Below are 14,482 nucleotides of genomic sequence, written 5' to 3'. Positions count from 1 at the left end.
CTGAACAGTCTCAAGCCAACCCAAGCTCCCTCCAGTGGTCCTTGACCCCAGGCACAGCAGATGGCCCCCCGACCACCTTCCTCTGGGGGCCTCTGCTTTCTCTGGCAACTGAATCACCTGCGATTGTCACAGGCCCCTCAGAGGCAGAGCCCCCTCTGGGGCTTCTTTGGCACACTTTGCTGGGCAGTGTTGATGGCTGGGACCAAACAGGAACGGAAGGCACCTGAGGTCCTTTTCAAGTGTCTGCAGCGGCCTCCCTCATGGCACTATTGCAGCAGTGTGGAGGGACCCTGCTGGATATTTACAGTGTTGTTTTTCTGAGAATGGCAGCAAGGGTGCTTTTTCTGAAAAACCGCTGTCTTCTAGGTCTCTGAGGGACACTGAGGAAGAGGTGCTGGGTCTCCCGTGGCCAGCAGCAGAGAGAGGCACATGGCCCCAACACAATCCTGGAGATAAATACAGAATGGGACCTGGTCTTAAGAGACCTGAGTCCCTTCCGTAGCCCTGATCCCTTGTGAAATTCTTTATGTATCACTTGACCTATTCACATCCTAATCTTCTCTTTTATTTTGTCCTCCATAAAAAAAGACTTTTCCATGTTATAAATTATAAATGATAGATTAATGTGCACAGGGTTGCTGGGGACGCACATGGAAATTACATTGTTCCACACTGAAATTACATGATATTATTCACTTGTGAACTGTAGTAAAACAAGAAAGGAGATGACATACAGCAACATTGAAACGAGCAGAGAAGTGAGTAATCGTGCTCATCTTTTGCCTGTTGTTTAATTAGAAGAAAATCTCTATTCTCAGAAAAAAATAGTCTGAAAGAAAGTTTTGGAATTAGCAATAATTTAACACCCAGTAAAATGCCCTTCAATTAATTCTACCCTTCCAATGCTGCCGGCTCGCATGGGCCACCTGGACCCTGCCTATTAACACCTTCGCAGTCACACAAGACGGGACCTCAAGATAAGCTCTCTCCTGGCCCTACCTCGGGGGCCATATAACGCCAGTCCTGGATGCACCCCCTCTGCCACAGCCGCCACACGGCCCCCAGGGAGTTTGGGGATCGTTGAAACAGGTCCTTCTGCACCAGAGAAATCAACAAAAACAGGGCACCTTGGGATTCTTAGGGTACAGATATCTGTTTGGGGCACTTCTGGTATCAGTGAAACAATACTTTTAGAAAATAGTAACATGACCTCACGAAGGAGAGGGAGTCGCCAAGCATACACCGAGGCGGGGGTGCTGAGCACACATCTACGGGCCACACGAGGCTTTGCTCAGAGGGTCCTCGGCCATTCAGTATTTACAGTCTGTATTTCCACGGGTGACTGAGCTGTCACGGGACCTGATGGTGGGCTTCTCGTTCTTCCTCTATTACTTTTTCGTAAAGTGAAACCTCAAGTGGACTTCAGTTAATCATTTTTTTAAAAGATGCTATTTCAACTAAAGAATGTAGAAGAGTATATGCTGGTTTGGGGGAAGCAGTAGGAAAGACTTGCTGGAGAAGAAATGTTCCCCAGACAGAAAAAAGAATGCAAAATGCTCGCATCTTTCTCTCCTAGCTTCCCATCTACACATGCAGACTATCATGAAAGAGAGGAAAGCCAGGCGGCTGGGCATATGCTGAAGATTTTGACTAGTTACAAATCAGTATATATGTAGTGTGTGTATATATATATAAATATTTGAGTTCAGGAAAATTAATCCTCAATGAAGACGCTGTCCACCCATTAGTGTCCATGATGTGAACAGAGGTGTGTAGATGCCCGATTTGAGAAAGAGGAGTATGCCTTCTCCTCCTTCCTTTCCCTTCCCTTCCAATTTGCAGTATTTTAGGCATTTCCCAAAGAAATGATAACTGCCTTATTCTGTTATGTATCAAGACAAAACAATCTCCTTGAGACTGAGATTTAAGGTTCACAGAAACTTTCTGGAAGGGACCCAGTCGGTATAGGTTTTGCCAACCCTGCAGGCTAGCTCACGCCGCGCCTGTGCGCTCTTCCGCCGAGCTAAAAGTCTGAGCTGTGGAAGTAAAGGACAAGTAACGGGTCCAGGGAGTCCACGCAGGCAGCCAGCTTGCGACTCCGAGCGCTCTGCGCACCGGCCACACGAACCACTCAAAGAGCAGAGATGAAGGAAAGGAAACGGTACTTCTAGATCTCGTGATTAAAACAAAACGCTGCCTGCTTGCATTTTCACATGCAGAATGCTAATTCAAAGTAGAACAGACAAAGAAAGCCACCGTGGCGGCAGAGCCCGAGACTGTACATGACTGGCCTGTGCTTTCCTTTAGGAGGTTGTTCATGCTCCAAGCTGTCCCTCATGGAGCCCCTGCTTCGGAAACAGGCCAAAATCTCTCCACCCTTCAGCAGGGGCATCTACTTACAGAGACTGAACAGAAATGCTCGGGTGGCATTTTGTCTGCATAGCGATAGAAAAACAGTAGTAACGACGAAAGTTGCAACATTTTTTTCTCCACGGGGAAGACAGCAAAAGGATCTCTAACCCTCCCCTCTCACAGCAAAAGGCTAAAAAGCTGCCCTAGCCCCTCCTGGGGGAGCTGCTCTGCCTGGTGCTCTGGAAAGGCTCTGTCTGTGACCACGCCACAAACCTCAGCCACAGGGTGGGGTCTGATGTTTAGTCAAGGTCGAAGGGTTAATACAAATCAAGGGGTTTGCCCAAATCTTTCAGGTCAGTCACACACCAGACCTGCACATCCAGAAACACAGAGGTGAACTGTCCGTCAAATTAGACAGTGAGAAATAGGAATCTAATGCCAGACCACATAACAAAATTTACCATTTCCTCCCAGAAGACGCTGATGGCTATTTTTTTAAGGCAGAATGTGAACTAAAAAGACAGGAGTATTTCCAGGATAATCAAATGTGATAACCGAAAGCTCTTTTGAGTTCAACCCTGTCTTTCATTTCAGTGAAGGGAAATTCTGAACTAAAGAAAGGAGAGATGTGTCCAAGTTTAAAGGCACTGCTCTTAGGGTCTGAGAAGTAAAACTATAGTTCTACATGAGACTTCGACAGAAGCTGGGTCATCTAAATCTTTCCCTGGTCAAATAACAGAGGAAAACACTATTAGGATAGAAAACTGCTCAGTGAGGGACAGCCCCAGTAGACAAGGAGATACTGCACTCAGCTCACGCAATCATGCTCTCTCATCCTCAGAATCACAGGATCATCATGTTATTCTAAACACCGCAGTTGTGGATGAAATAGCCCAGATATCTGAAGCATGTCAGATACCCTTTGGGTTCAAAATGACTATTTTCGACTAAACACTAAAAAATTTTCCTCATGTCGGAATCAAGTTATGTGCTGGCTTTTCCAATTTCAGATCCAAGTCTCCTTTTGAAGTGACAACCATTAATAATCGCTGAAGAAAAAATCACACTGTGCCTCAGTTTACAAGAGCTTAAAATTCACCTTGTTAATGCTACCGCCCTCATTTCCAAATCAGCATTCCGGTAAGGCATAGTTTAATATCACTCAATCACATTCAAAGGGTTACTACCAAACAAAAACAGAAAATATGTTTCTAAAACAATTATTCATTAAAAATAACTATAACTGGGCTTAGGGTTTGAGTTTCTCTCTCTCTCTCTCTCTCTTTCTCCCTCCCTCCTCTTCTATATCCTCTCCTTCCCACTGCTTATGGCTCCAAATACTAAAACTTCAATCCCTAAACTTCTTGGTGAATAATTTTTATAAATCATTGGCTTTAGAATTGTGTGTTTATGCTTAATGAAAGTTAATATAAAATTAGTATCTTAAAAAGCAAATATAACACAGGTATCAGTTTAAGGTAGATATTTCCCAAAATTTTTTGTAAAATATTTTCTTTATTAGTATAGGAATAAATGTATTGCTATTATAATTGGTATTTTGCCTTTCATATTTCTGGGATACTACTCTTTATTTAAGACTTATAGGGAACCACTTCTAATTAGTTATATATTGGAAATATGTTGAGATTCCTCAAATGGCGTCAGAAAAAAAATGTGGAGTTTTGCTCAAGTCACATTTTTAGTTTATTACTCTGAGATAAAGCTTAGTAGTAATTTCTTACATAACTTGCTTATCTAAACATACAGATTTAATACTTTTGTGGAATATCTTTTTTATTTTAATTTTGAGATAATTATAGATTCACATGAGGTTGCAAGAAATATTATACAGAGATTCTCAGATCTTCACTCCTTTCTCCCAATGCTGACATCTTGCAATTATCATAATCAGGAAACTGGCGTCAATATCGTCCCCAGACCTTATTCAGATTTCACCAGTTTTACATACACTCCTGTGTGTGTGTGCATGTGCATGTGCATGTGTGTGTGTGTGTGTTTAGTGCTATGCAATTTTATCACGTGTAGACTCAGGTGACCATGTGGAATATCTTTCTAATCAGTTTCTGTTTGTAGTGTTTCATCTTGACTTTACATTTGAAAGCATCCATGTCTGTATCGATTAGATTCTGTGTCTCCTTTATGGTTTTCCATTCCTTGGCTACAGTAACTTATTCATCTCTTCTTTGAATTTTATTGCCTCGTTTGTGAACTCTCTGCTAGCGGAGAGTTCTGTATTTGGTTTGCTTTTTGCAGCACATTTATCCTTTCCCAGGGAAAGACACAAACATAAACAGACATTCCAGCATGCATTCACAGGGTTTTTAAAGACACCAGTGAGAATAGATTAATATAAATACTAAGCTTAAAAACTGTCATAAAAGTTCAGCCTTTAAAATTGGCTTATTAAAATATTTGTTTTTTTTAAAGCCCAGATTTAAACTAAAGTTATGAGTTATAGTGCTCTGCTCAGAAAGAGTTTACTTTATGTGTGTGGTTTTTTTTTTTTTTAATTTTTTTGCCAGGCAAAAGGAATCCAGCATCTGTGCCATCTACCCAGAAGAGAGTGAAGTAAGGATGACAAGAACAAGAACGTGGTTCAGCTCAAGATCTGTCTGAAAATATGAGTTTCAGGACACCTCAGTGAAGTAGTCTATCTCAAATGGTCTCAAATAGCCACTGAAGTCTGAGGAAGTCCCTCTCCAGCAAGATGAGTAGCAAGACTTCCCTGATGGAAGGCGGAAAGGACTGCTGATGTTTAAGAGGACAAGACCCACATTAACAGGTCAAATCCCTACATCAGATCTTATTGACGGGTATTTTGTAACCAAACATTGCTTATATTCCAGGGAGCTCAGCCTTTCATTCTACTTCTTCTAGGCAAGCAAAAGCTCCATTGGGATTCTGCATTTCTGTTCTTCTCCACGAAGAACTGATTTTCTAGCATCCTGAATACAGCAGCTAACAAACACCTTTGAGAAGTAAATTTTCAGGAGGGAGGAAAAGGCTAACATATATTAGATGGTGAAGGGGTCATGCAATTTCTTCAAAGTAGCTAAAAGTTCTCAGAAAAACAAAGTTTGTTGAGTAAGGTAACCTATTGAAAATCTGTGCACACTTTGCAGAAGTTAGAGAAGATGTTTTCTTTAACCACACAGCAGGGAACAGGACAAATGTCTGATAAGTAATGGTCACCTTCCCCCATCCTCCAAGCCAGGTGGCCGGGACCCTGCTCCGAAGGTGCAGGCATTTAATGAGAATACTAAAAAAATCCTTTTGAGATTTTTCCATTAGATGAATCCAACTGACTGGCCAAAGACACCTGATTTATTGTCTAATTGTGCTTTTAAATACCAGGCCAAAGAAGAAAGGCAGGATAGATATCAGCACCACCCGCGCTCCACCATCTCTTGCGTTTCTCTTCCTTTCAAAGGACAATTTAGGCTTTGTGCTGCTGTTGCTGTTAGTCTCAACACAGTTTTCTTCACATACGTGAAAACATCCCACATCAAACATTAAAATCACTTGCAATGTACTGAAATGTCTAGAGAGTCTTTGCTGATGCATATAATTAATGCTTCTTAGAAATGCTACAGATAAAAACAAATGCTGTTTAGCAACATTTTCAGGAAATCAAACCAATTATAATTGTATTGATCTTACAGGGAATAATGAGTTAAAAACAAAAAGAATGACAGGATGTCTGCCTAACGTGCCTGATAAATAAAAACAAGGTGTGTCCAGAATCCCTCATGGATAAAAATTTTCCATATTTCTTTTCTCTTCTTTTAGAGTATCTGTTTAATGAAACTAGCTTGTTTGAACTACTCAGTTATAGTCCAGTATGTAAAAATAAAAATAAATAGGCTCCTTATAGATCATCAGCTCTCCCACTAACTGTGTAATTATCTATTATATTTTCAAGGGCTTTTTTCCAAACAAGCTCTTAGTACTGTTTTTATTTATTTATTACACGTATTGCATTTTATTTTTCTATAATCTTTAATGGTTACCTATGGCTGATTCTCTAAGTTTTGAGGAGTGCGATTATTTTTAAATGAATTTTAAATGTTCCTGCTAAATTCTAGCAGCATCATATCTACCGGTATTTGTTTTCAGTAATTTTCTGGAGGGCAGTCTTAACGATAATTACAGTGACATTTTCCTTAAACACGGCTCAATGTGTGTGTTTTTAAAAAGATGACATTCCTCATCTGTTTGTTCTTATTTCAGATGTGCTATAAACCATGAATGAGGTAAAGCATAAATGAAAGTAACTAATGGAAGCTCATTATTTAGGCAGCAAAAACCAGAATTAATGTATTACCCCACTGTAGCGTTTCGCACTCAGCCAGTCCAAACTTTCCTAGAGAAATATGTGATTGAGACACTTTCCATCTGTTTTTGACAAAGACAGGAGAAGATTCCCACAAGTTATTTTCTGCTGAAAATTATTTTTAAAAAACTATACAATTATCATTATCTCAGGAGGTTCTTTCATCTAAAGAATTTTTAGTGACACCGAAATAAAAGCTAAAAAAAAAAAATGAAATAAAACCCACCTGTGCTAGATCAGCTTTTCGTGGCCTCAGCAACAACATTCGCAGATATTACAGAACCACATAAAAAAAGAAATAGGTATGTTTGGGAGAATAGGCGGCCGGGTGCTCTTGATTAATCTAAATTCCTTCTGTGTGAATTAGAGACTTTTATAAAAACATCGCAAGATGTGCGAGGAACTAAAACATACTAAGGGGGAAGGATTTTTAACGCGGCCCCAGCAAAAAGAACCCTGTGCCCCTCCAATGGCCCTGGATGGCGGATGAGAGAGGGGCTCGCCTGCTCACAGAGCCTGAGGACGGCGCCTCCGTGGCTCGAGCTTGTCTAAAGGGACTTGGAAGGTGTCTGGTGAAAAGGACCCGGTGCAGGACGCCCTAATCGCTCTTCCAGAGGAAACCAGAACTTTGAGTGCTGTGTCCCCCGAGCCTTCTCCTCGCGCAGGGCCCAGCGCGCACAGCCTCCCTGTCCTCCAGACCTGTTTCCCAGCCTGGACCCCTCGCCCACCCCTGCGGGGCTGGACCCAGGACGCGGCACGGGCGGGGCCCCTCCCCGGCACTCCATGGTCAAGGTTGGGACTCAGGGCTCCCAGCTCCTAGGTCAGCTCCACCTGCCTGCCGGCGCCCTGGGGCTCCGCGCGGCTACGTCCGACCCCCCCTGCCTCAGCGCTCCAGGCTCTGCGCTCTCGGCCCAGGGCTCTTCTCGGGCACTCCCGGCCCTGTGGCTGATCTGGCCCCGAAGCGCAGGGCAGTTTCCTCCCGTCCTCCCCAGGCAAACCCCGGAGCCGCAGGCCCGCACCTCTACGCCCACTGGGCCGGCCAGGGAGCCGACGGCCGGGGACCCCGGGCGCGAGCAGCTGGGGAGATCTGAGTGTCCGCCCGATGAACGCACTCTACCCTTGCCCAGGAAGAAAGCGAAGCCATTCTCCCGGCACCACCCGGCTCAGGCAGCTTCGCGGGCGGCCTGCGCTGCGGCGGACGCAAAGGGCAGCTGGTCCTCATATCCCAGTCCCCAGCCGGCCCCAGGAGGTTTTTCTGATGCTCGCTCCTTCCACCGCCAACCACGGACACCCACACACCACCGAGAATGAAAAATGCGACCATTTGTCTAAGTATCTTAAGATCCCACCCGGGGAGTCACCGGTCCGCTGGTTCCCAACTGACACCCTCGCGTGGAAGTCTGCACTCAGGGGTGTCCCTGGGACTGTGAGCGTCCCGCCCGCCCGCCTTCCTTGCTAAGAGGAAAAGCGCACGGCATCCACGCCGCCGCGGCCCGCGGGGCCTCCCCAAGGAGACACGCGCAGGCCCCAGTGCCCCTGAGCCCCTGCCGCCCGCCCCCCGCAGCGGAGGGCGCCCGTCGCGCGCTCAGCACCTACCCTGGCGCGCCGGTCCGGAGGTGGGTGGCGCGGCGCTAGTGGGAGGCGGACATGGACCACGCGCCCTCCATGCGCCACACGGAGAAGGCGTAGCTGAGGCGCTCGTGGGCCACGTAGCTGCAGCTGGTCATCTTATTGTCCATCTCGTCGCTCTGCAGGACCTGGTAGAGGAAGTCTATGTACCTGGCGGCCAACTTGAGCGTCTGGATCTTGCTCAGCTTGTCAGAGGGCAGCGTGGGGATGATCTTGCGCAGCGCCGCGAAGGCCTCGTTGAGCGACTGGGTGCGCTGGCGCTCGCGCACGTTGGCCAGGATGCGCTGGCTCTGCAGCTCCTCGAAGGACTGCGCGCTGGGGCTGCCCTTCTTGCCTCGCTTGCCCGGGGTCGGGCTGCCATCTTCGCTCGACTTCTTGCTGTAGCGCCGCTTCCGGCCGAAGCGCTTGGGCTGCCGCTCGAGCTCCTCCTCGCTGGTGCCCAGGCTGTCCACGGGGGACACGGGCGAGCTAGAGCCCTCCTCCATGGCGCCCGCCCGGCGCGCGTGGGGCTGGGGGCGCCGGGGCGCCGAGCGCGCGCCGCTGGCCAAGCCCGCGGTCGCCGAGCACACGCTCTCGGAGTTGCTGGAAAGGCTCTGATTTCAAGGCCGGCTTGTGCAAAACCGAGGTCTCCGGGAGAGGAAGTTATTCTAACTTTTTTGGAAACTCTAGCCGGGCTGGGTTGCTAAATAGTTGTCAGGAGCTAGGGCGGCGCGCTGATTGGCCGCGGTGGCCGGGGGCAGGACAAGTTCTGGGGCCTTCGCCGGCCGCCCCCGCCCCCCGGCGCGGCACTTTCAGTTTTGCCTCCCCCTTCGGCCCCGGCGCGGAGGGCATCCCGGGGGCCGGGTCCTCGCCCGCCGCCCGCGCCCCCACCCCGAACGCAGGGCACTCTCAGGCCGCCCCGAGCCCTAGGCCCAGCCAAGCCTGGCTTTGTCTGAGCCTTAACGTAGAGATCGGCCCCCACTGGGCTTTGGAGGGTTCTCTCTCTGGGCGTGGGGGGGCTCGAGAGGCGAGTCCAGCCCCAGATGCGCTCTCCGAAGATGAGGACGCAGCCAGGAGCCTCCTCGACCTGCGTGGGTCTTGGCCGCCCCCGGGCGCACAGCTAGTCTGCACCGCGGCCCGCAAGCTTAGGCCTGGGGTCTGGGGAGCTGCGCAGGCAGGGGTCTCGGTGCCCCGACCGCCAGTGTAAGGACAGTCGGGACCCCCTGGAGACGCCCGTGCCCAAGGACATGCCGCCAAGATCCGTGGAGATGCCACCCTTCGGGCCAGCGTGCCTGTCGGGGACCATTTCTCACCCTGGCTTAATGGGGAGCCCCGGCCCCGACGCCCTTCCCAAACCTTCCTTCTAACTGCTTTAAAACAACGCCACAGCGAGCCTCTGCGGGAGCGCCCGGTGCCCGCCGCGCCCGCCTGGCTGGCCCTGCCCGGGTTGCTGGGCGCGGGTTGGGGCGTCTGCCGGCCCGCCTTGTCCGGCCCCAGCCTCTGCGCTCCGCCTTCGCTTCGCGGGTCAGCAGAGGACGGAGGGCGCTCCGGGAGCTACACGAGGCTGCCCCGGGCCCAGCCTCCGCTGCGCTGGCCGCCCGCGGGCAGCTCCGAGCAGGAGGGCGCAGGGTGGCTGGAGTGTGGGGCCCGGCCTCCGTGAGCGACACCACGGACCCCGGCCCCGGGCCATCTGGACGCCGAGCGCGAGCGCGTTTGAAGTGGTTCGGGGTCTCTTTGTTCGCCAGGCCGCTCTGGCTCTGGGCCTGGAGGTGGTTTACGGCTTTGATGCCTTTGAACCTATTCCCAGGTGACCCGGGCTCAATTAGGCCCCGGCCTGAGCCGGGCTGTCAGGCAAGCGGCGTGATCAAGGGCGGGCTGGGCCCTTTTATTGAAGTTGAACCCTAGGCCGGGGAGTGCTCGGCCTCCGCTGCTCCTCCCGCCGGCCAGGCGGGCCGCGAGGTGGGGCCCGCGGGCCACGACCACCGCGTTGGGAAACCCGAGGACTGCAAAGAGCGGGCCCTTCGCGCCCCTGTCCGAGGGCCCTGGCTCCGGCCGTTCTAGGGGACATTTTACCAACAATCCGTCCAGGAAGGCAGAACGCCGAGGAGCGGGCCGTCGCATGCATGTGACTTGGTGGCAGCGCCCTGCGCAGTGTCTGCGCACCGGACCCACGGCTTCAGTTCAATGACTAAAGGTTCTGCAGAGCCACCGCACCCAGCCCCACCCGGCCTGAGGGCCTGACCGCCCTCCTTCCTCCGCGCTGGGAAGGCCCCGGCCCCTCTAGCCCAGCAAAATAGCTTTCCAGGTCCGTTTCTTAAAAATTCTCAAATAAAAATTTAAGGAACGAGAGAGAGAAGCCAGGTCCCCAGCCGTCCTGCCCGTGCTGGGCTGCAGCCCTTCCTGGGGCTTCACGTCAGATGGAAAGGGCCTGTTTTTCCCGAACTGGCCTTTCCCTGGTTTCTTTGCTCAGAGCAGTGACAATAGCGATTTGCTGCCCTTTTACCAACCCTGTGTGGGTCCAAGGACCCAGATCCAGCGACATCTCCCCCTTCCCAGATGCGGAGGGCTTTTACTGAGGAGAGGAGCTGCCTGGTAGCCCGCTTCGCCACCCTTGTCTCCCTGTCTGCATGCCCCTGTGTCACTCTGGCTCTGTCGGTGTGTCTCTTTCTCTGTCCTTCTTTCTGTCTCTCTCTCCAGCAGAGAGAGTTCATAGTTTAGTTTGAAAGAAAAACAGCTCAGCTTTGGTCCTGAGCAGCCCAGGGCCCAGTCCTGCCCTGAGGACCAGAAGCCCCGGGGGCGCCCTGGAAGGGGAGCGCAAGCTGGGTTGTAGGCTCACCTCTGCCTGGGGAGATGGGCCTGGAGGATTTCACCTGCGACCCCCGGGGCGCCCTGGAGCTGTCATAACCAGCAGCCCAGTTCAACCGTCTGGATGCACTTTCTTCATGGCGTGTCTTGTCTATTTTAAAATACTTTAACAATGATTATAGTACTGGAGTCTGTGATACTGACGGCTGCTTGCGGAAAACCTTGCTTAACGGAATTTGGAATGTCTTTCTTATGCTGTATTGCCAGCCCCTCTGAGTCATTACCTGGGCGGTGACCCCTTGCATAATAAGTAGGAGAAACTAAGGCACAGTGGCATTTAGCAGCGTTTTCAACGTCACCTGCAGGTTGGCTGGGGAAGTGACAGCATTCCTCTCTTTTGAGGGGGGGAATTTGCTGAATTAAAACCCAAATGAAAATGTCATCAATTTGGGAAATAATACTCAGGTTATTGATTTAGTTTGAGTTTTTCTGTCAAAAATTAAGTCAGTGATAAGGCTAATAAAGCCAATTTATTAATAGCATAAGTAATACAATGTATCTCTGTGTGAATATTCTTTGCAGGACCACCCAGGCTCACTTGGACTTCAGTTAAATATCACGCAATAAAGATTCACGGAAGTAAATACAGTTCTTGGGGTACTTATTCATTATTGAGTATGGAAAATCCTGTGAATGCTTCCTTTCATATATGTAAAAAAGTGTGCTTTGTTTCATGTGACTTTGTGTTTTTTTTAAAAAATGACCTGGTGTTCTGAAAGATTCTTCTACTGCACATTTTCCTTAGGGCAGCAAGTAAGAGAAGGTGATATGTTTTCACAGCGAATTTGACAGCTATTAGATTGGCTTTAATCTTGCTGCAGTAGAATGACACTGCAGGGATTGTCACCTGGGGATAGTCTTCAAGAATAGCAGCTGGGCACGGTGGCTCACGCCTGTAATCCCCCAACTCTTTGGGAGGCCGAGGCAGATGGATCACCTGAGGTTGGGAGGTCGAGACCAGCCTGGCCAACATAGTGAAAGCCCATTTGTACTAAAAATACAAAAATTAACTGGGCGTGGTGGTGCATGCCTGTAATCTCAGCTACTCAGGAGGATGAGGCAGGAGAATCGCTTGAACCCAGGAGGCAGAGGTTGCAGTGAGCCAAGATCATGCCACTGCACTCCAGCCTGGACGATAGAACAAGACTGTGTCAAAAAAAAAAAAAAAAAAAAAGAATAGGATGCAATTATACAGCCCCTGGGCTTTCTTAGGATAAGAAACTGTGTACTTGCTCAGATGTGAAAAAAATTTAGTAAACTCTCAGGACCTAAATAAAGCAATGAATTTATACATTTGAATGCTATTGTCGCTACCTTTTGTCAAAATGCCTGCACAGGTGAACCCACCTGAGTTCTTCAGCAGATCCTTTTGTAGTTTAACTCTATGAAGTTCTTGATGGAGCCAAGAGACACGAACCAAGATATCGTTAAAGGTCTAGTTTCCATTCCCAGTGACTTAGTGGGTTGTTACCTCCACGTGAATTTAGTGAACTGAGAGCAGATGACAGAGCAGCCCATAATTGTGTGACAGAATCAATCCAACAGATTAATGAATCAATGACATTGATTCCGGGGTTGGTAACAGCATCTCCCAGTCAAACAGCACTTCCTTATTTGCAAAGCAAATAGCATTAGCGCAGTAGCAGTCTTACACTAACACAGCGCTCCACTGACACTTTTCCATCAAACTAGTCTTGGTGCCTTCGTTTTGAATTATTTTCTCTTGGACTGAGGTGACAGTGAACATGACCCACTCTTTTAAGAAACCACAAATTTTCAGAGATGGACTCTTGAGAATTATCTGACAAAGTTTTGGCATTTCTGTGTAGATTCTAGGGGTCTTCAGCATCATGTTGCTGAATGGTAGAAATATGCTGTCTGGGAAAAAGCTATCCTTGTACCATGTATTGTTGGCTTTATTCTGGCAATACTTTATGCCTCCTTGCAACCGTCTGCCATCCCCAGAGATTTCAATCATCCAGCACATTCCCCAGTGTGATAGAGCAGTGGTGGGGGTTGGGGGTCACTGTAAAAGCATTTTTCAGTTCTAAAAACCAAGGTTGAAGATGCTTCTCAAATCTAGTCGTAAAATGCAATGTATTCTTGGTGATAGGCGTCAGAACACTTTCTGGTTGTCAAGTCCAAGAGCCAGTCTTCTGCCTAACTTCAGCAATGACACCAGCAGGATGGAATCCTACTTACAAAGAGCCAGAACCTAAAGCCCAGGGCACACATCCTGTACAGGCAGGATTCTCCTTTAAAAATCCCCACTGCTACTTTGGGAGGCCAAGGTGGGCAGATCACTTGAGGTCAAGAGTTCAAGACCAGCCTGGCCAACATGGCAAAACCTCATTTCTACCAAAAATACAAATAATTAGGCATGGTGGTGTGTGGCTGTAATCCCAGCTACTCTGCTGGCTGAAGCACGAGGAAGGAAATCCTGGTAACTGCTGCAATGTGAATTAATCTTGAAGTTCATTGATGCTATGTGAAATAAGCCATACACAAAAGAATAAATACTGGCTGGGTGCAGTGGCTCACAACTGTAATCCCTGCACTTTGGGAGGCTGAGGTGGGCGGATCACCTGAGGTCAGGAGTTCGAGACCAGCCTGGCCAATATGGTGAAACCCTGTTTCTACTAAAAATACAAAAATTAGCCAGGCTTGGTGATGCACGCCTGTAGTCCCAGCTACTCGGGAGACTGAGGCAGGAGAATCCCTTGAACCCGGGAGGCGGAGGTTGCAGTGAGCTGAGATCAAGCCACTGAAGTCCAGCCTGGGTGACAGAGCGAGACTCTGTTTCAAAAAAAAAAAGAAGAGAGAAAGAAAGAAAGAGAGAGAGAGAGAGAAAGTAAGCAAGCAAGCAAGCAAGCAAGAAAGAAAGAAAGAGAAAGAAAGATCACTATATGGAAGAGGTATCTGTGCACCCGTGTTTATCACACCACTCTTCATGATGATCAAAATATTGAATCAACTTAAGTGTCCATCATAGATGAATGGATACAAAACTCTGATATATATACATAATGGAATATTATTCAGACATGAAAAGAATGAACTCCTGTCACTTTCATCACCATGAATGGAACTGGAGGTCATTGTGTTAAGTGAAATAAGCCAGACACAGAAAGACAAATATATTGTGTTTTCACTCACATGTGGGAGCCAAAAAATCAGGTCTCATGGAGGTGGAGAATAGGATCATGGTTCCCAGAGGTCGGGAAGGGGAAGGGAGAGGGAGGACAAAGAGAAGTTGGCCAAGGGGTACAAAAATACAGTCATATAGAAGAAATAAGTTCTAGT

At 48.5% G+C, this 14,482-nt stretch overlaps 2 protein-coding genes across 3 annotated transcripts in view; one reads left to right on the top strand and one right to left on the bottom strand.

The window, feature by feature from the left end:
• The window catches only part of TWIST2 (twist family bHLH transcription factor 2), a 60,887-nt gene extending 51,883 nt beyond the window's left edge, over positions 1–9,004 (bottom strand). The window contains exon 1 of one of the 2 annotated variants that reach the window (XM_003277487.4): positions 8,303–9,004. In XM_003277487.4, the coding sequence (XP_003277535.1) occupies positions 8,338–8,820 (483 nt within the window). In that variant the 5' untranslated portion in view covers positions 8,821–9,004 and the 3' untranslated portion in view covers positions 8,303–8,337. The remainder of the gene's footprint in view (positions 1–8,302) is intronic. The other variant, XM_004092061.3, reaches the window with a different exon arrangement.
• LOC100594667 (transcription initiation factor TFIID subunit 4) lies at positions 8,819–10,375 on the top strand. Its single transcript, XM_030802319.1, is given in 6 exon segments — positions 8,819–8,925; positions 9,026–9,405; positions 9,489–9,595; positions 9,597–9,935; positions 9,937–10,085; positions 10,087–10,375. Coding segments are annotated over 6 exon segments (1,371 nt in total).
• Positions 10,376–14,482: the final 4,107 nt, after the last annotated feature.

This window comes from Nomascus leucogenys, chromosome 22a (assembly GCF_006542625.1).
Source record: "Nomascus leucogenys isolate Asia chromosome 22a, Asia_NLE_v1, whole genome shotgun sequence".
Classification (NCBI taxonomy): domain Eukaryota; kingdom Metazoa; phylum Chordata; class Mammalia; order Primates; family Hylobatidae; genus Nomascus; species Nomascus leucogenys.
This window is presented reverse-complemented; position numbering and strand designations above follow the sequence as displayed.